This window comes from Aethalodelphis obliquidens, unplaced genomic scaffold, assembly GCF_003676395.1.
Source record: "Aethalodelphis obliquidens isolate GAN/ISIS:26980383/991018 unplaced genomic scaffold, ASM367639v1 scaffold8, whole genome shotgun sequence".
NCBI classification, from domain to species: domain Eukaryota; kingdom Metazoa; phylum Chordata; class Mammalia; order Artiodactyla; family Delphinidae; genus Aethalodelphis; species Aethalodelphis obliquidens.
In genome coordinates this window covers 55,508,578-55,529,780 of record NW_020837952.1, presented here as the reverse complement: position 1 = coordinate 55,529,780, position 21,203 = coordinate 55,508,578, and the positions used below count along the sequence as shown (strand labels likewise).

The window sequence follows — 21,203 nt, the reverse complement described above, 5'->3', positions numbered from 1 at the left end:
CTGTTTTAACTCACTCCCTCACTCCACATTGATTTTCACAAATGATTCCTTTCTTGTTAGATTCGTATCGTGCACCTGCTATTTTTCTCTTTTGAGACACTCCCTAACACTCCCTTCCTTTGCGAGCATTCTTCATTCCAGAGAGAAGGTCACAGTGTGATAACCTCGGAGACCACCAGAGCCCATCACGGGACCACCGGATGCCAACCTTGATGGTTTTGATATGTTCCGTGGATGAAGAAGGCGGGCCCTGCACCTACCCTGTTCCTTATCGACAACCCTGTTCCTTGAGGCTGATACTGTAAGACTCCTCACTTCCCCCTCCAAAAGGAGGACACAGACTTGAAGGCATTACCCTGGCAAAGCAATAAAGCTATTCTTTTCTACTTCACCTTAAACTCTGTCTCTGAGATTCAGTTTGGCGCCGGTGTACAGAGGCCGGGTTTTGGCTACAGCAGAGAGGCTGCAGGAGCTTCGCAGAGAAAGGGAAAGCTACAGAAAGGAAGGTCTCCCCAGAAAGGGCGGAAGGTCCAGTGATGGGTAAACTGGTAAGGAGGGAGGGGCCAACGGGGAGGAGGGCGGCTCACCTTGGGCGTCCTCAAGCATCTGTGTGCAGACTGGGCCAGGCTGGGGTTCCTGCCTGAAGTGTGCCTAAATCCGCTTACCAATGCAGGGGACACGGGTTTGAGCCCTGATCCGGGAAGATCCCAGACAGGATCTTCAGGCAGGAACCCCACAGTCCTGCCCTCAAGGCAATCCCAGTCTGGATCCATAGTGACCCCCACCATCTCCATCCCACAGACCCCCTCCTATATCTGCTTGTAGACACAGCAGCCTGGACTTTTGCCCCAGCAGCTACGTACAGGTGTCGCCCTGACACCTGCAGTCAAGTTGGGGTGGAACCAGGGGTAGTCATCAGTTAGCCATTAATAAATAAGAAACTGTAAACTGTCTTCACGGATCGAGCTTGCTTTAATTGTTTTTACAAAAACTTGCATGTATTCTAAGCTTAACATAGTCTAAACAGTAAGGTGTTTGCCCAAGTTGTTTTTTTAGGAATTTGGAGTCAGCTGTGTCCAGTTTGAGCTCAAGCCAGTTAAGATTGGTTAAGACCACTGACCCTCCAATTGGGCATGTGTGAGTGTCTGCTGGGAGACCTTTCGACATCAGAGGTGATGCCGAAAGCTCAGACTCCGTACACTGGTGCTGAATCAAATCTCGGAGACAGAATTTTGGGTGAAGTAGAAAAAAATAGCTTTATTGCTTTGCCAGGCTCCTGCCCTCGAAAATGCGTCCCAACCCGGGAGGAATTGGTGAGGAGTGTTTTTGTTTGTTTGTTTGTTTGTTTGCATTGGGTCTTCGTTGCTGTGCACGGGCTTTCTCTAGTTGCATCGAGCAGGGGCTGCTCTTGAGCAGGGTCTACTCTTCGTTGCCGTGCGTGGGCTTCTCACTGCAGTGGCTTTTCTTGTTGCAGAGCACGGGCTCTAGGCGTGTGGGCTTTAGTAGCTGTGGTACGCCAGGGAAGCCCCTGGTGAGGAGTTTTATACCAATAGTTCAAGGGTGGGATTGCTGACAAGATTAGGGTGTGTGCAGGACCGGCTCCTGCAATTTGGCCTCAGGTAATCTCGAACAAGGACCCTGCCCCAAGGCTGCACTATTGCTTCTTGACGGCTCCTCCCTTGTCTCTGTATCCCCTCCCTCCTCTGATTAGCAACTGTTTGAACCTGCCCTTTGGAATTCAGTGAAGGTCATGGAGGCTGAACAGAAAGGCTCCCGTGCCCAGGGGCCCCACAGGGTTCTGCTTGGTTTCAGAGGGTCAAAAACTCCACCCTCAGTGGGAGCTGGTGCTGCCATCTTTGGACACTCTCCCCATGAAGACCCTGTAGCTTAGCTGCATCTGCGCAGAACGACAATTACCTCACCTTCTTCTTATCTCCAGTCACCTTTCGCCATGCTCCCCACGCCTCAGCTTTATCTCGTAAATACCCCAAGCCCTCATCATTTCTCCCATGTTCTCTCTTGGATGCCTCCTGAGTAAACCTCTTCTCTGCTGCAAACCTTGGCATCTCAGCCTTTGGCTCACTGTGCGTGGGGCAAACAAGCCTTGTTGGGAGGCAACCACGCCCAGGGACAAGGCAGGACAGAAAGGGGAGGATGTACTGCAGGTAGCCATGATGGCAGCTCTGCTCCAGGGGCCGGTGGGAACCGCTCTGGCTAACTCGTGGGCTGGTCTTGGTCACACTAAGCATTGTGGAGTGTTCTGAGAGGCACCCCAGGACCCAGGTTTTCATCGTTGTTGTCTCCACCCAGCTCCACACTGCCAGCATCTTTGGTAAACTTAGTGGGAGGAAAGATGTACAGTCAAGAAAATCCCACCCAGAGCTTCACCTTTGAAACCAGGTAGGACCCTGTGGGTCTCCTGGGCATGAGCCTTTCCGTTTAGCCTCCATGACCTTCCCTGCGTTCCAAAGGGCAGGTTCAAATAGTCACTAATCAGGGAAGAGAAGAGATGCAGAGACAAGGGAGGAACAGTCAAGAACAATAGCGTAGCCTTGGGGAAGTGTCCTGGTTCCACATCAAGGGATACACATAACAATATCTTTGAGCTCTTTACAGAACTAAGACCTCCAACAAATGGAAGATGTAGCGTTCTTCATTCCAGGGATGACAACCTGAGGCCAGATTAAAGGAACCAGAGAAATTCATCAAAAGATTACCTGAAATCAGATTAAAGGGGTACAGGCCCTGCACACACCCTAATCCTTATCAGCAACCCCACCCTGAACCATTGCTATAAAAATCCTCACCAAATCCTCCTGGGTTGGGATGCACAGTTTTGAGGGCACTAGCCCACTGTGGCCCCCTTTGCCTGGCAAAGCAATAAAGCTATTCTTTTCTACTTCACCCAAAACTCTGTCTCCAAGAATTAATTTGGTGTCAGGGTACAGAGGCCGGAGTCAGCTTCAAATCTGGTGCCCAGTGTGGGGCCGACTTGGGAACAGCCCCAGGAGGGTCCCCTGGCTTGATCGGATGCTCTGAGGTTTTCTCCATGCCATCCCCTTTCAAGAGAGCAGAGGGCTGCAGAATTCTTTTAGTGGCCAGATCGCCTGGGACCCTTGCCTGGAAAGACCCAGCCCTGGTCATACCCCTTCCACCATCCCAGCAGTCAGCACTCCTCCAAGTCAGGAGTGGGCAGCAAAAGAGGGACCATCTTAGCAGCTACCAAGGTCACTTTTGCCTTGAGGACACTCCCTTCTTCCTCCTGCCTGCACCAGCTCGGATTTCCTACCCCAAGGAGTTATTGGGGGGAAGGAGAAAAATAGTGTCTGACATCGAGACACCTCGGCCAGAATCTGGGTAAGTCCCCTGGATGTGCGCTCTGGGGCTCCTTCAACTTTGTCCCTCTGGGGAACTTTTGCCTACATCTGGGGAACATTTCGTTTCCATCTGGGGACTTTCCGTTTTGGAAATCCCACGTAAGGCACTGCTTGGACTAAGGTCACTGGCTTAGTGGGACTCTGAGCTCTGAGCTGTCTGATGTTTTCAAATGTTGGTTTTTGTATCTGTTTTCGTTTTGTTTCTGGCGTGAGTCTTCCGTCTGCTGGTGAAGGTTCTGGTTTGTTTCCAGTCCCTGATTCCATCTGATAATTTTCCCTGGGGAAAACTGTGGCAGCTTGGTTGACCTATAGTGATAAACCTAGGACTAAGACAAGAACTCGATTCTATTGTCATTCTGTTTGGCCAATGTACATTCTTGAAAGTGAGGAAAGGTGGCCAGTGAATGGTAGCCTAAATTATTATACTCTTTGTCCGCTAGAACTGTTTGGTCACAGGAATGGGAAGGCTGGGACTTCTCTCCACTCCATGTGGATTAGCCACACTGAGTTCAGTCCCTTGTGGGAACTGAGCCACTTTGGGCTCCCTGAGAGCCAATTCTGGGTTTGTTCTCTTTTAAAAACTGAGCCAGTCTGTTTGGAAGCCTATGTCTGTGAATGGAAGTGGAATTTTTAAACTATACCCGCTCTGATTTTCTGTCTGTGCAGCTGTAGCTTATCTGTCGTTTGTGTTTTTTTCGTGTATTATTTTGGGGTGAGCCACTCTGGGAAAATTCTAACTGCTCGTTGCGAGCCACTTTGAGACCTCTGTCTGGGAGTAGAAATGGAATCTTTGGGCTATTTATCGATTGCATTGTAATCAGATGTGTAACCATGCCCTTTTCAAGTCTTTCTGTCATTTACAGATAGTTTTTATTGTACTCTGATGCCTTTGCAAAAGTGCTTCATCTTTAAGAAGATTTACGTGAAGGACCATTTTGACAGGTACAGGTCTCATAAACTTCGTATCCTACTGCTGAACTGGGTAAGAAATTAAAAATCTTAACGGAGAATCTGATGGCTTCATAAAGTTGAAAAAGGATTGGTCACTGAGTGAACTGGTGAATACAGTTAGAATGTTTATGGGGTTTTTATTACTTTTTTTTTTTTTTTTTGGATGGGAAAGTAGGATTCGTTGGTGGGCATGAGTAAGGAAGAGACAGTGCCAAGACTCTCATGAGTGCAGGGCCCATCATTTATCCAGGGAGCCACGATTAGGGATATATTTGACTCCACAGCCATCCGGGATGAGCTGCTTTTCTGCCACCATGTTTTCAAATTCATCTGCATTAAACTTAGTAAATCCCCACTCCTTGGAGATGCGGATCTTCTGGCGGCCAGGGAACTTGAACTTGGCCCTGCCTAGGGCCTCAGTCACACGATCCGTATTCTGCAGCTTGGGGAAGATGGATATTATGACTTGGCCAATGGGGGCCCTGGCCACTGCGCCCTTGGGCTTTCCAAAGACTGTGCATATCCCTGTCTGGAGCCTAGATTGGGCACAGCATGCCAGTCGTGAATGTCCACTGGAAAGGACTGTCTCCAAGGTCCCTTAGGGGAACCCATACAGGCAACAGGCTGCATACACTACCGAGGAGTCTACTGTTTGCAGCCATGGTACACTGGGGAAAAGAGCATGGCTGGCTTAATTGACTGCAGATTATTACTGGTTTTGATCTGTGTTTTCCAGACATAGAGAAGTCCTTCCCCTCAAGCTACTTATGACTTAGAGCAATTGGATAAATTACACCTCTGTCAGAAAAATGGAAATATATATTTTTTCTCTCTGCCTGGTCCCTCCAGAAACTGGAGATTCTTGTGTTCTGAGCAGCCTTACCAGGTGAATGGGAAAGACTGTCTCCTGGCATGTGTAGGAATCTTGATATTTCGGCGACTTCTAGAAAGGAGAAATCCACGAAGGCAGAATCTGGTGGCAGGCTTCTGTTTCAATAGATATGAAATTCTAGTTCTGTTCATTGAAGTCTGTATTTATGAAAGTTATTGTGTTAATCACACTTTTGCCCTGATGTTTAGGAGGAAAGGAAAATTACCTAGTGAAGTTATCAGAGTGTAATTACTCATGACTTATCACCGTTTGCTTTAGGTCTACTGCTAAAAGCGTATATACAATGCTTGTGTGACAACTGGGTATAAATGATCAAATGTACGGCCTATAAAGCATTTCTTCATTAACATACCTCTGAGCTTGTTCACAATATACCTGATCAATTTTTCCCCAACATGGATTAACTAGGCAAATACAAAGGAGGTCTAGCACCAAGGGACACGATCTGCACCAGGGGCAAACAGCTGAATTACCCCAGCATTGAGGGACAGATGTTTTGATCATCAGTGTCTTCTACTGAAAGACTTTCAATCAAGAGAGGATATGATGAAAGAAAAACATCTGCACATATTAATGTATGAGGAAGTCACTGGCTTATACATGGTTTAACTTAAATTTTGCTCATCAAAGCAGCCTGTTTTGTGGCCTTTCAGACATGCATTGTACATCTGCTCTAGCCATCAAGGAGGAGAATGCATTTGAAAGTCAAAATGGAGGAACTGTTGTTCAGACATCCAAGGTAAAACGACGTGACTGTTGCAGAAGTTCCAGTTGTCACTTCCTTCTACCTCTACCTGCGTCTGTTGCACCAAAATGGCAGACAAAGGGATTGAGATCTCAGTCATATAAGACTCAGACCCAGGACTTGGAACTCAAATATATTTCTAATTCGGTATCTATCCATTCCCCCAAATTTAGACAGGATTATGCTCCATTTCAGCAGGAAGTAGCCAGAGTGGTTGTCATCCCATCCCTTGAAGGATTTGGGGAAAGATAAAAGCGAAGTGGGGATTAAAATTGAGTCCCCCTAGAATCGAGTTCTTCTGCCGAGTTTATGATTAACATCTCTATCCAAAACAATTTTTCCTTTTCTTGTCCAACATCTGTTCTCCTCAAGATTGAGGAGTGTCAAAGAAAAGGGGGAGAGTGAAACTGAGCAGGGCCCTGTGGGTCTCCTGGACATGGGAGTCTTTCTGTTCAGCCTCCCTGACCTTTCCTGAGTTCCAAATGGCAGGTTCAACACTGGAGCCTACCTGGGTTCCTTGGTGGGACTAATGGTGGACTCTGGGAGGGCTCACGCCAAGGAGTACTACCCAGAACTTCCGCTGCCAGTGTCCTTGTCCCCACAGTGAGCCACAGGCACCCCCAGCCTCTGCAGGAGACCCTTCAACACTAGCAGGTAGGTCTGGTTCAGTCTCCCCTGGGGCCACTACTCCTTCCCCTGGGTCCCGATGCGCACACTACTTTGTGTGTGCCCTCCAAGAGTGGAGTCTCTGTTTCCCCCAGTCCTATTGAAGTCCTGCATTCAAATCCCAGTAACCTTCAAAGTCTGATTCTCTAGGAATTCCTCCTCCCGTTGCCAGACCCCCAGGTTGGGAAGCCTGACGTGGGGCTCAGAACCTTCACTCCAGCGGGTGGACTTCTGTGGTATAAGTGTTCTCCAGTCTGTGAGTCACCCACCCAGCAGTTATGGGATTTGATTTTACTATGATTGCACCCCTCCTACCATCTCATTGTGGCTTCTCCTTTGTCTTTGGATGTGGGGTATGTTTTTGGTGAGTTCCAGTGTCTTCCTGTCGATGATTGTCCAGCAGCTAGTTGTGATTCTGGTGTTCTCACAAGAGGGAGTGAGAGCATGTCCTTCTACTCTGCCATCTTGGTTCCTCTCAGCCCTTTTTGTAGTTTTGATGTGCATTTCTCTGATAGTTAGTGAAGTTGAGTATCTTTTCATGTGCCTCTTGGCCATCTGTATGTCTTCTTTGGAGAAATGTCTATTTAGGTCTTCTGCCCATTTTTTGATTGGGTTTTTTTTTTTTATTGAGTTGTATGAGCTGTTTGTATATTTTGGAAATTAAACCCTTGTTGGTCACATCATTTGCAAATATTTTCTTGCAGTCAGTAGGTTGTCTTTTTGTTTTGTTTTGTTTATGGCCTCCTTTGCTGTACAAAAGCTTATAAATTTGATTAGATCCCATTTGTTTATGTTTACAAAAGCAAAAATTTCTATTGTCTTGGGAGACTAACCTAAGAAAACATTGGTATGATTTATACCAGAGAATGTTTTGCCTATGTTCTCTTCTAGATTTCTATGATGTCATGTCTTCTATTTAAGTCTTTAAGTCATTTTGAGTTTATTTTTGTGTATGGTGTGAAGGAGTGTTCTAACTTCACTGACTTACATGTGGCTGTCCAGCTTTCCCAACACCACTTGCTGAAGAGACTCTTTTTCTCCATTGTATATTCTTGCCTCCTTTGTTGAAGATTAATTGACCATAGGTGTGTGGGTTTATTTCTGGGCTCTTTATTCTGTTCCATTGATCCATATGCCTGTTTTTGTGTCAATACCATGCTGTTTTGATTACTGTAGGTTTGTAGTATTGTCTGAAGTCTGGGAGGGTTATGCCTCCAGCTTTGCTCTTTTTCCTCAGGATTGCTTTGGCAATTCTGGGTCTTTTGGGATTCCATATAAATTTTAGGATTATTTATTCTAGTTCTGTGAAAAATGCCATGGGTAATTTGAAAGGGATTGCAAATGACATTCAGCCTGCCTAGTGCCAGTCAAACAGCTGCCTGTCCAGACAGCGTAAAGAGAGCATGCTGGACTGGACATCTAATAATACAGAAAAAAAACATTTCTGCTACAAATGAATGAGAGCTAAATACCCTCCAAGAACTGTCAGCTCCTGATTGGCCATTGGGTTCAGTACACATTTCCCATCAGTATCCAAGCAAATGTTTGGCGTTAATGAGGTTGATGTGAAATTCACGTCCAGTTTGTACTTCACTTCACTTTCCTTTGCACCTACAACACAAGAAGAGATCTATAGAGACACTAGTTCTTAACGTGAGCTTCTTGCAGTCCAGAAAAAAGCCAGGTGCTAGATTATTTCAACCACAGTTCCTTGGGGCTTTCTGAGTCCCTGTTTCACCCAGAGTGTGGGGAGGGACATCTCCCTGTCTTGGGCGATGTCCAAGCTCAAGCCCCCCTCCCAGTTGGGCCCCTGCTGTGCTTTCGGGCCCACGAGGCCCATGAGATCCATCACATGTTACCTAACTTCTTCTTTTACTATTTGAACCTAAGTAGTAGTTCTTCAAGTTCAAAAAACAAACAAAAAAGGCAAAAGCAATCATGTTTTTCTATGGATTTCTATTAAATTTATATATTACTTTAGTTTTATCCATTCCTTATTAAATTTATTACAAAGCATTTTCTACGGGTTTTGTCCCTACTGTGAATGGAATTAGAAGATATTCATGAAAAGACACACACCATTACAAAATCAAAATGACAAAGAAACCCAAAACTAAAAGCAAAGTTGTGCCATCGTTCTTGCCAACTCCAGCCCTGTCGAACACCACGGCTTCTAACTACCTCTCTAACTTCCACAGTCCTTTCCTTACAGTTACATGATGTGCTTATACTTCTGGGTCTTGATCCATCATCTTTTGACGTCATTTCTGATCGGGGAGTATGTACACCACAGCATCTTCCTTTCACTCGTCTCTGCCTTGGAAGTGATATCACTGTTCTCAGACCGTCAACTCTTCCCCACCACCCCAACCCTTCAGCTTAAATTCTATTTTTCATCATGCCAACCATGAACGTCTCCCGTGGCTCCCATATTTGTAACAGGAGGGCTCAGCCTCCCCTGTGTTTCTTCCTGCCAGTCCACCTCCCCTGAAACTTCAGCTTTTCATTTTACATTTCAGAGAAAATATTCTGCTGTGTTAAACACCCACCACTTTCTGCAGTTTAAATCTAAAGGTATGCAGATATTTGTCTCTCCACGAGCAGGAAGAGTTATTCTTCCCTTCATAGTGCTGCAATGTCGCTTGTGCAATGACACTCGTGCACCTCAAGGTCTCTTAGTGTCACGTTCAGAGGTATTTCCCCTTTTGATATTTCATAACCAGACAGGGAGCATGCCCTTGTTAACCCTAATTCTGTTTGGAGCACACCAGAAACCATCCTGGGGACATGGCGGGGTGCCCCAGGGGAACTCATCAGAGGGGAGATTGGGGCCAAAGGACCCCCAGGGAGGATGCAGGACCACTGCTCAGCCCGAGCAGGGCTGGGACAAGAATGAGGGTTCCTGTAAATGTCTCCTGTACAGAAAGAGCAGTCAGATCGATCAAACGAAAATATAGGACCCCAGTTAAATGTGAATATATTTTTGGTTAAGTTCCAAAAATATATATTTGTTGTTTATCTGAAATTCAAAGTTAACCGGATATGCAGTCTCTGTCACTAGCAGTCCTCTGATACAGTGCTTGTGTCTGTACCCTCTGACACCTTGACACAGAGCATGGCACCTTCACAGGGTTCCAGGATGATGAAGATACCTCCCCTCCAGCTCCCTAGGTGACAAATGCTCCTGTCCCCTCACTCGGGCCCCTCCAACCCTCAGCCCTGACCCTCCTTTGCCCTCTCCAGCCATCTCCCCAGGATCCTGGTCCTGTCTCAGTCCCTCCCCTCTTCCCTGAAGTCTCTCACATGTGCTCTCTGGTCTGACTGGGCCAACTCCAGACTCCTGGGCTGGAAACCCCGGCTTTGCTTGTGACCTTCTCCTGCCCCTCTGTGTACATCCTAGTATAACTCACAGTCTTTAAGAAAGTGTCTCAGTGTTGGCTAGGGACTGGCACGGACCCAGGTGTGAATCTGGCCCCTACCACGTCCTACCTGTAAGACCTTGGGAAGAGGGGAAAAAGGATTTTGCCTCATAGCAAACTAGTGCTAAGTAGTAATTCCTTGTTCTGAGATTTGGTAAAGTTGGGATAAGCTTATGTATGAACAGGGCTTGGTCAACGCGAGGAGACATGGTGAGTTTGCAACCAAAAGGTAGCTGTTAATTTAAAGCCAAGTGAGGGACTTCCCTGGTGGTCCAGTGACTAAGACTCCACGCTCCCATTGCTGGGGGCCCAGGTTCAATCCCTGGTCAGGGAACTAGATCCAGCATGCTGCAACTAAGAACCTGTATGCCGCAACTAAAAGATCCCGAGTGCCGCAACTAAGACCCAATGTAGCCTAATAAATAAATTAATTAATTACTATTAAAAATAAAATAAAGATAAGGGAAAGGGGTCCCCTCTCAGTCCATCCTCCCTCCCATGGGCATGACTCCTTCGTCTCTGGGGACTTGCAGACTCCCTGGCACACCTGCAGCCGAAGGGGGCAGGAGACACAGAAATGAGGGCATCAGCTGAGAACACAGCCGGGACCCATCAAAAGAGGCCAGGCCCAGACATCGAGTCAGGAGTGCAGGAGGAGAACCCCTAGGGGTCAGAGGAGGAGACCCCGGGAGGAGGAGGTGAGGCCCCATCAGCGACACTGAGGGGCTCAGGAGCAGGAACCAGCCTGGCCTGGGTCTCGGCCAGAACCGCTCTGCTACTGAGGCCCCCAGTGCTGCCTGTCCACCATGTCTCTCTGGGCACCTGGCTGCACGCGGTGTGAGCCAGAATGTGCCGGAAGACTGCATTATCTGTGGATTGAGTGATTTATTAAATGAGTGATTTCTCCTCTTTTTTATAGTAGCATCATCATCTGTTGAAGACTAACTATGTCAAATCGTCCTGAGTACTTGACGTTTAACTGCACAACAGCCCTCAGTCAGTCACTATTATTCTCCATATGTTCCAGGTGAGGAGCCCAAGAACCGATCATTTTCCCTCTGCAGCCCACACTGGCTCAAGTGAAACACCAACAGAAAGTGTGACCTGTGAGTTTTCCCATCAGCCCCTTCTCACGGTAGGACACTGCTAGTATCCATTAAAAAGATGTACAGGCTCTGAAGTTCTGGGGTTTGTCCCATCCTCTTTCTTCCCTTCTGGAATGAGATGTGATGTCTGGAGGTGGGCAGCCATCTGAGGCCCTGAGGAGACAAGTGCCGAGAGCTGAGATTGGGGAGCAGGAACAGCAGGCTGCTCCTTGACAGCATCGCTGAGCAGCTGAGCCAGGCCTGGACCATCCTACCCTCCCCACATGGCTTCTTCTGTGAAACAAGCCTGACTTATAGCCCCTCCAGGTAGCTCTGTCCCTGCCCACCCTCCTCCATCCCAGCATCCTGTCCTTAGGTCCCTTGTCCTTCCACCCTTGGCCCTTGGCCCTGCTTTGCTCCTCTCCTCTCCTTTCCTATCCCCTCCTCTCCCGTCCCCTCCCCCTTCCGGGTCACACTGTTCTATCAGTCCTTCCCTCCGGGGTGCCAGCCCTCCCTGACTTCGTCCCTTCCTCCCTCCTTGGCCATCATCATCGTCTCTCCCTTATTTTCTATCCCTTCAAGTCTCAAACCAAATGATTCCACTCCCAGCCCCTCACAGTCATTGTGTGAGGTTGTGACACAGTTTGGGCCCCTGACATGTGAGCAGAAGTCTGTGAGGGGAGACCTGGGGAGACTTCGCTGTCTGGACACCTGTGCAGGACAACCAGCTGTCAGGGGCTGACTCAGCTCAATTCAGGCCCGACAGAATCAGTGGCAGGAGAGAAATCTAGTGCCTGAGATGGGTCCTGCTTGGGTCCATGTACTGTGCAGGGGCCAGTTCATCATCTGTGCAGGAAAGCACCTCCCTGGCTTCCCCTACAGGGTGGTAGAATTAGGAGTGGTGTGGGGCTGAAGTAATTCCTGGTGTTCACCCGACTGCTGATTTGAAATTTCCCTTCCAGTATTTAGACTCATTCTTTCTCTTCTCCTGTCGCATGGTCTGTCATTTCAAAACAGTATTGTTGGCAGGGTGATAGGTTGTCAATGCCTGTAGATTCTTTTTTTTAACATCTTTATTGGAGTATAATTGCTTTACAGTGGTGTGTTAGTTTCTGCTTTATAACAAAATGAAACAGTTATACGTATACATATATCCTCATATCTCTTCCCTCTTGCATCTTTCTCCCTCCCACACTCCCTATCCCACCCTTCTAGGTGGTCACAAAGCACCGAGCTGATCTCCCTGTGCTATGCGGCTGCTTCCCACTAGCTATCTATTTTACATTTGGTAGTGTATATATGTCCATGCCACTCTCTAACTTCGTCCCAGCTTACCCTCCCGCCCTCCCCATATCCTCAAGTCCATTCTCTAGTAGGTCTGCGTCTTTATTCCTGTCTTGTCTATAGGTTCTTCATGACCATTTTTTTCCCTTAGACTCCATATATATGTGTTAGCATATGGTATTTGTTTTTCTCTTTCTGACTTACTTCACTCTGTATGACAGACTCTAGGTCCATCCACCTCACTACAAATAACTCAATTTCATTTCTTTTTATGGCTGAGTAATATTCCATTATATATATGTGCCACACCTTCTTTATCCATTCATCTGCCGATGGACACTTAGGTTGCTTCCATGTCCTGGCTATTGTAAATAGAGTTGCAATGAACATTGTGGTACATGACTCTTTTTGAATTATGGTTTTCTCAGAGTATATGCCCAGTAGTGGGATTGCTGGGTCGTATGGTAATTCTATTTTTAGTTCTTTAAGGAACCTCCATACTGTTCTCCATAGTGGCTGTATCAATTTACATTCCCACCAACAGTGCGAGAGGGTTCCCTTTTCTCCACACCCTCTCCAGCATTTATTGTTTGTAGATTTTTTGACGATGGCCATTCTGACGGTGTGAGATGATATCTCATTGTAGTTTTGATTTGCATTTCTCTAATGATTAATGATGTTGAACATTCTTTCGTGTATTTGTTGGCAATCTGTATATCTTCTTTGGAGAAATGTCTATTTAGGTCTTCTGCCCATTTTTGGATTGGGTTGTTTGTTTTTTTGACATTGAGTTGCATGTAAATTTTGGAGATTAATCCTTTGTCAGTTGCTTCGTTTGCAAATATTTTCTCCCACTCTGAGGGTTGTCTTTTTGTCTTGTTTATGGTTTCCTTTGCTGTGCAAAAGGTTTTAAGTTTCATTAGGTCCCATTTGTTTATTTTTGTTTTTATTTCCCTTTCTCTAGGAGGTGGGTCAAAAAGGATCTTGCTGTGATTTATGCCATGGCTTGTTCTGCCTATGTTTTCCTCTAAGAGTTTAATAGTGTCTGGCCTTACATTTAGATCTCTAATCCATTTTGAGTTTATTTTTGTGTATGGTGTTAGGGAGTGTTCTAAATTCATGCTTTTACATGTAGCTGTCCAGTTTTCCCAGCACCACTTATTGAAGAGGCTGTCTTTTCTCCACTGTATATTCTTGTCTCCTTTATCAAAGATAAGGTGACCATATGTGTGTGGGTTTATCTCTGGGCTTTCTATCCTGTTCCTTTGATCTATATGTCTGTTTTTGTGCCAGTACCATACTGTCTTGGTTACTGTAGCTTTGCAGTATAGTCTGAAGTTAGGGAGCCTGATTCCTCCAGCTCTGTTTTTCTTTCTCATAATTGCTTTGGCTATTCAGGGTCTTTTGTGTTTCCCTACATATTGTGAGATTTTTTTTGTTCTAGTTCTGTGAAAAATGCCAGTGATAGTTTGATAAGTATGGCATTGAATCTGTAGATTGCTTTGGATAGTATAGTCATTTTCACAATGTTGATTCTTCCAATCCAAGAACATGGTATACCTCTCCATCTATTTGTATCATCTTTATTTCATCAGTGTCTTATAATTTTCTGCACACAGGTCTTTTGTCTACTTAGGTAGGTTTATTCCTAGATATTTTATTCTTTTTGTTGCAATGGTAAATGGGAGCGTTTTCTTAATTTCACTTTCAGATTTTTCATCATTATGGTATACTGTAGATTTTTGAATCCTAGATTCCCCTCCTACAAGATTTAGTTGACTTTTACTCACTCCAGCAGGAATTAGTGTGACCACTATACCTCCACTCCACCATGAATCAGATCCACTACAAAAGAGAAAGGCATCTGCATGTCTGCAACTTTTAATAAACTACTTGTAGTTCATGATACATTTACTGAGGAAAAATATTTGGTGGAAGATTCTTAATATTTCATTTTATTGCTTTGGATTTAAAATCAATTAAAATATCCATTTCTCTAAAAATCGAAAACTATTCTGATAATATTGAATAGAATCTTACTGATGTAGATTGGGACGTAATATAGGTTTGAATGAAAAGTAAATCTACCCAGATTGTTTTTGTTTTTTGTTTTATTTTGTTTTGTTTTGTTTTGTTTTGCGGTACGTGGGCCTCTCACTGTTGTGGCCTCTCCCGTTGCGGAGCACAGGCTCCGGACGCGCAGGCTCAGTGGCCATGGCTCACGGGCCCAGCCGCTCCACGGCACGTGAGATCTTCCCAGACCGGGGCACAAACCCGTGTGCCCTGCATCGGCAGGCGGACTCTCAACCACTGCGCCACCAAGGAAGCCCCCAGATTTTTTTTTTTTTTAACTCTTTATTATGAGCCATTTGCCTTTCACTGGTTTCTTTGGATCAATCTGGAGAGGGTAGCAAATGGCATGTTTATATTTCTCAAAAAAAGCTGTTTTTTTCTCCTGTTCAACAGAGGTCTCCTGACTTCTTTAGAGAGGTTGACGTCCATCCTTCAGTTTTCCTGCGTCTAGGATGGGAGTAGGGAGTGAGACAGTTGGAAGATGAAACAAAAACCAAGAGGAGGTCTGGGGAGTGTTACAAAGATGGGGAAGGAAGGAGGGACACAGCAAGTGAGAAAGTAGAGGGACCACATGAGAAGGGAAGGAAAGGATGGAGCTGGCACCCCAGGAGGGAGCAGGTCACCCAAAGGAGGCTCTGAGAGGAGGAAAAAGCCACAGGGAGAGGAGAGGACGGAGGAGGTCCAGGGAAGCAGCAGGAAGGAGCGCTCACCTGGAGAATCGCCTGCAGGTTGTTACATAGACGTTGACTCACTACTTCCAGCCCATCCCAGGGCTGAAAGGGTTTTCCCTGGTGGTCCACAAAGTTTTCCCAGCAGTGCTCAAACTCTGAGATGGAACAGGGGAGAGAAAGGTGAACTCCAGTCTGGGGAAGGGTTGGGGCCACAGGGCTGAAATGACTCTTCGGGACAGGCTTTCCCCGTCATAATTTCACTTCCTCCTCTCTCCTTCCTCCTGGGGACTCAATAGCTTACCCCTCCAGCTCTTTCTTGCACCTGGAATTTGAGCCAGCCCAATTCTCCTTTCTGGAAGTCCCCTAGTCTTTCTTGCATATCCACCCACTCCCCTTCTTCCCCTCCCCGAAGCAGCTCTGCTCCCCTGAACTCTCTCTTCCCATAGACTCCTTCCAGAGTCTAGCATCACCTCTCAGGCAGCACACAAAGACCTCTCTACCAAGGATTCCCACCCTACCTGCCCCTTTCTAGCAACTTCCCACAGGCCTCTCCCTGCCACCGCCCCACCCCCAGGAGACCCGTGCTGACCGTTAGAGGCCATGATGGCGATTTGGGCCCCAGCCGCCTGCAGTGTGCGCAGCCCATCCTCATAACCGAAGCGGCTATAGATGCGGGAGGCGAAGATGTGCAGGCTCACGTGGCTGTTCTTCCCCAGGAAATCAGCCAGTTCCTGGGCACAGGTATCACAAGGGGTCCAGGAGATGAAACAGGTGAGCCTGTAGTGCAGGTCCCGGTCCAAATTCCAAGAACGGATCCGGTCCAGGAAGTAGCTCTCTGCATGGCGGGGCCCCCCTGGTTCGTTAGCACCCTACATAGAAGAGGAAGAAAAGTGGACGGGGTTGGGGCAGGACGAGGCCAGAGTAGGCAGGTGGGTGAGGCGCTGGGCAAGCCTCAGCGCCAAGTGAATGGCGTTTCAACGCAGCATTTACGTGATTCAAAGTAACGCAAAGCTCCATGAGAGACTCAGTATCAGTGTTTTACAAAAAGCTCGGCAAGCAGTGATGACTTGTTATGGGCCCTCGGCTCCCTGTGGCTCTGCATAGCACTGAAACCCATCAGTCTTCATGCAAATGTTGATGTTTTGCTCATCATAGAATTGCGTTAATTTTGATTTTTAAACGATTGCCTTAAAATGTGACTCATCTTGATTTCTGAGTTTTCTGGAGCGCCTCTTATTTTGTGCCCGAGGTAGGGCGTTCAGGAGCCTCACCTAGTCCAGCCCTGCAGAGAGGAGGACAGGGGAGCTCCCACGCTGGCCTCCTGCCATGGAAGTGGGTGTTTCCTCCCTGGAGTGACTCACCCTGCTCTCCAGCTCCCCCTCTACCCCACCCCACATGTGCACCAAAACTTCTACAATCTTCTACTCTGGGCCTCACCCTGTGCTGAGCCCGAGGCTGAGGGGCGTCCTTGGGCTAAAGACAGCTGGCAGTGGGGTTGCAGGGATCAGCGCCCTTGGCAAGATCTCTCAAGCAGTGGGCAGGGGTCCTGCTGGGCCCGTCTAAGTCCACAGTGACTGAGGAAGAAATAGGGCTCTCTAGCCAGAGCCATCCCCCGGGCGGAATCCGGGGAAGAACCCGGCCCCTTGTCCAGATGCCTTTCCCTCTGTCCCAACCCCTCCCCAGAGGCACAGCAGGAGAGGAGTAGCCTATTCCTAGAGCTTGGGGTGACATTGGAGGTACCAGGCCCTGGATTGCTGTGATTGGCTTATGACATGTGGCTCAGAGCTGCCAGCCACACAGCAAGGGTCCTCACCTGATTCCAAGCAGAGCAGCGGTAGCAACGGCAGGGACCAGGGGTGAGAGAGCTTGTGGGACATCCTGTGTGCAACTGACAACCTTCTACCCTGAATGTCCCACAATAGGGAGGCCCTGCCTGCTGCGGGCGGGCTGGGTCAGTCACCTTGTTGCGCACGAAGCCCTTTTTCTCGTCCAGAGGGATCCTAGCGTCACCATCCAGGATCTCCACCTTGTAGCACAGGTAGGTCTTACGAGGGCTCATCTGATTCATGAAGTTCTCAGTGAAGGTGTTTTCATCCAACAGGCAACTACGGTCAAAGGCGGGAGAAGCCCAAAGACACGGGGCTCCTTCTGGGACTGCCCAGCGCTCCTCTCCTCCCCGCACACTCTTTCCCTCTGCACCCCACATCTCTGCTGGAGCCACGAGTCCTCCCCCTCTGACCCCCGCTGGGGGCTCCCAGGGAATTCAGGATCTCCCCCCAGGAGCGATGCAAGATGCTCAGAGCCTCAATGAAGACCTGACCCTCTGCCCAAAGTCGGACTGGGTCACGGCCTCTCCCCACCGTCCCGCCCCTGTCCTAGTTCCCACTGCCCCGCTCCCCTGTAGCGTGGTACCTGGTCCCAGGTGATGAGCTGGCCTCCATGAGTCAGTTTCTTCACCGTCCCTGGCTCTGAGTCTTCTGTTTCTGTGCTCGGTCACAACCTGTGGCCTCCTACCTGAAGCTCTTCAAGCACCAGGAACCTTATATACGATCAGAGCGTCTGGAAACCGCTGTGTCAGCAGAGTTGGGCCTCACCCCTTCCTGAACTCTGGCCACTCATGACACAATGAACTTCTCCGACCAAACCTCAGACCTTCACGGAGAGGTTTAAGTTTCTTTTTCCCTGTTCTGACAAAGGCCCGACTTGGATGCCACCAAGACTGACCATGGACCAGTGAGGTCTGCGAGAGTGCGGTCATCTGGGCAGCAGGGACCGGCAAGGCAGGTGGTGAGGGGACAGACGAAAGGACAGGTGTCCATACCCTGGAGGACAAGCTCCATGGCGGCCCATCGCTGAGTCTCCTGCACGGGCCGTGGCCTGGCGCAGGCTCCCTGGGGCCGCTGGGCTGAGGGACCCGTGGGGCGCTCAGTGGGGAGGGGAGAAGCTGCTCGGACAGGCAGGCAGCCGCCTTCATCCTTGGGGAAGGGAAGGGAAGGGGAGAAACCTGGGCCGAGCTCTCCTTAGGAGCCCCCCGTGCAGGGCCAGCTGACTGGCCATGGAGCATTTTCACCCCATTACACAGAGGAGAAGAGAAAGGCTCCTGGAGGGACCAGGCTGGACCAGGACCACGCAGGGACACGTGGCTGTGGGACGTACTTTGGCCTCAGAAAGCGTGGCCGCCCATGCTCTTGCTGTCCCCCTCCAGGCCCGAGGAATGTGGGGACTGTGTCTTCCAGCCCCAAGTGGCACCCTGGCTTGCAGCCCTGGGGCAGGAGGCTTGGGGAGCAGACACGGACCACAGTGCTGGGACCACAGAGGAGTCAGGCCTGGCTCAGCTGCGTCTGTCCCAGGGCCTTCTGCATTGCTTCCTGCCTGGGACTTATGGCTTATTTGCTTGGTTACAGCTGGCGGTCCCACCTCAGGATGTCCTGTGGGACCTCAGGTACCACATATATGACAAAGATCAGGCCTGGCACACAACTGTGCCTGAGCACACAGAACTAACCATGGTCCTGACCCACAAGGAACACACACACACACACACACACAGAGTGACTTAAAAAAAAGGAAACACATTCGGGTTCCCCAGACACACCCAAATATCTCAGCTCTGACGAAGATCAGAGGATGTTGACACTTCCCAAGGGTGGTTTCCGGGAAGAAACTCATCATCAAATCTCCTCCTTTGGTTTGGTTTCTGGGCTCCAACAGCAGCCCCTCCTCCCCGTCTCCCCACACCATTCCTTGAAGTGACCCAAAAATCCACAAAGTATACGCCCTGTGGACAAAGGGTGCAACCCCAGTGGACAGGTGGGCTTACACTGGGAGAAGCCCGCCTCCCCCGTGCTGTCAGAGGGCAGGCTCCTGGCAGACGCGCCTCCATCACCCCAAGGCCCCCATTCCCAAGGGCCCATCTCCCCAGGCCCTTGTCTCAGAGTTTCGCCTATGACACAGGGACCCTGAGGTGCTTGGGAGATGACACAGCCTGGGGACTTCCGAGAGCCGGGCTGGGCACAGGCAGCCTCTCCTCCACCCTTCTCTAGGGAGCAAAGGGCACCCTCAGGAGGGCAGAGCTGGGACCTTGCACAGAGCAGCCTGGCCAGGACTCCAGAAACTTCAGAATCATTCACCCCAGTCCCTGAGGCACTCAGGCTGAGTCGGGCCTTTGTCAGAACAGGGAAATCAAAACCTATTCGTATTAGAATCGGCCAAACTGAAGGGCAGGGGGGAGGCGTGGCTGACCGTGGGGGAGTGGCGGTGTGGGGCTAGTGACAATTGTCCTCGTGGGTAGACGGCTGCCTGAGGATGGACCGGTGGTAGGAGACAGTTTCCTCACTTCTCACAAGCATTAGGCTTCAGTGAGCATCGGATGAGCTCCGCAAATGTAATATGGAATGAAAGATGTCACATATGAAGGAGTGCATTCTGATTCCATCTATAGGAAGTTCAAACGCAGACAAAGTCAATCTATGATCATAGAAGTCCTAACATGTGTTCCCTCTGGATGGGGGACGGCAGGGAGGGGACACGAGGGAGTCCCCACCTCAGTCTGGGTGGTGGTTACACTGCCTAGAAACCTAAGATTCTGCACTTAACTGTAAGTTATACCCCAATTTTTAAAAAGTTACGAAGCCTGTATTTTTAATAAGGAAAAAGTTTTCCTAAAGACATAAATATAATGTCCCAAATAAATTGATAGAAATGCAAAACAAACAGAATCACCATGATTGTTCTCAGGGTTTTTCGTTTTCTTTTTAATGAGGAAGAAAAGGGCTGTTTATGTCCAAATGACAGACTAAATGTGGTTGAAAGTGAAGAAGTGAGAGAGAAATGAGGAAGGGAGGCGGTCCTTGCAATATACTAAAAACTAGAAAAGGGATAAAGCCACTGTCATCAAAAGAGTGTGGTGTCAGCCAGGACCCGAAATAGACGTGAGGAAAACACTGCAAAGAAACACATACAAGTATATCTGGGAACCTAAATGATGACAAAGGTGGAGTGGCAATGCTGTGGGGGCAAGGTGGGCATCATTCATTTCATGTTGTCAGCTGAACGAGAAATAAATCCTCATGGAGCCTCTACCATGAAGCGAGATTCTCCTACACCGCCGCTCCTATTCAACTCTCTCAGCCCCCCGCCATCCCCACCCCAGCCTTCCCCGAACCAACAGAAGAAGAAAGGCCCCCTCCCCTCACCTCCCCATCTAGAAACCTGTCTGCCTCGGTACTCACATTCATTCACCCAACGCAGATTTTATTGAGCACCTACTAGGTGCCACCTGCTACCCTAGGGGCTGGATGAACTTTAAGCAAAAGAGACAAGATTGACTCCACGGTCCACCCGTTCAAAGTCCAACCTTCCATCTGCGCTCTGGGGCTCACGCCCTCTCTCTTCCAGTGGGTTTCTCTTCTGTGGTTTTCCACATCATGCCCAGCACTACTGGATCGCTCCCATTAGCAAACCACAGGCTCAGATACCTCCCACCTTTAAAAACAAACACTCTCCTTTGAGTCACATCTCCCTCCATTCTCTTCACTCCTTCATGGAGAAAAATAGACGTAAATAAATAAACTTCTATCAGAAAGTTTTATGCATGTTTTATTCTGCATGTTTTGCTTCCTGCCCACCTGTCTGCTTTCCTCCCATGACATTCCCTCTCCCCACCACTCCAGAGAACCTGCTCTCGACAAGGTCACCGATGATCCCCGTGTTGCCAGAAGAAAGGGATAGTTCGGGACTCCCCTGGCGGTCCAGTGGTTAAGACTCTGCGCTTCCACTGCAAGGGGCGCAGTTTCGATCCTTGGTCAGGGAACTAAGAGACCACACGCCGCACAGCACAGGTCCCAAAAGAAAAAGAAAGGGATATCTTTCAGTGATCCTCTTGCCCCTCCAGCCAGCAGCAAGGGACACAGCTGAGCATAACCTCCTTCCTGAGACACGCTGCTCCCCCACTGCGGTGACCACCCTGCCCCATGGTTTTCCCCCTCTTTCTGCTCACCTCCCAGCTTCTCTCCTCTCCTGGGTGATCCGGCCCCTCCCC

At 48.7% G+C, this 21,203-nt stretch overlaps 1 protein-coding gene and 1 pseudogene across 3 annotated transcripts; both read right to left on the bottom strand.

Annotated features, from left to right (window-relative positions):
* Nucleotides 1-4,908: 4,908 nt before the first annotated feature.
* LOC113621398 (uncharacterized) lies at nt 4,909-5,033 on the bottom strand (annotated as a pseudogene).
* Nucleotides 5,034-14,745: 9,712 nt separating this feature from the next.
* LOC113621044 (DNA dC->dU-editing enzyme APOBEC-3G-like) lies at nt 14,746-17,694 on the bottom strand. 3 transcript variants are annotated; one of them, XM_027107694.1, is made up of 5 exons: nt 17,576-17,694; nt 17,124-17,268; nt 15,753-16,032; nt 15,203-15,318; nt 14,747-14,939 (listed from the first exon to the last, which is right to left on the bottom strand). In XM_027107694.1, exons 1-5 carry the CDS (start codon nt 17,602-17,604, stop codon nt 14,925-14,927), a joined length of 585 nt encoding a protein of 194 aa, XP_026963495.1. In that variant the 5' UTR covers nt 17,605-17,694; the 3' UTR covers nt 14,747-14,924. The 3 variants fall into 3 exon arrangements, with proteins under 3 accessions (XP_026963494.1, XP_026963495.1, XP_026963496.1); XM_027107693.1 differs by lacking the exon at nt 17,576-17,694 and having other exon boundaries at nt 14,746-14,939; nt 17,124-17,555; XM_027107695.1 differs by lacking the exons at nt 14,747-14,939; nt 17,576-17,694 and having other exon boundaries at nt 15,862-16,032; nt 17,124-17,561.
* Between the last annotated feature and the right edge of the window lie 3,509 nt (nt 17,695-21,203).

Excerpts from the sequence above, each read along its gene's own strand:
- LOC113621044 (XM_027107693.1), bottom strand. The coding sequence starts at position 17,369 with ATGTGGGGTGCAGAGGGAAAGAGTGTGCGGGGAGGAGAGGAGCGCTGG. Across the intron at positions 16,033-17,123 it reads AGGGCTTCGTGCGCAACAAG|GGTGCTAACGAACCAGGGGG; the intron begins GTGACTGACCCA and ends TCTTCTATGTAG. Across the intron at positions 15,319-15,752 it reads CGCCATCATGGCCTCTAACG|AGTTTGAGCACTGCTGGGAA; the intron begins GTCAGCACGGGT and ends GTTCCATCTCAG.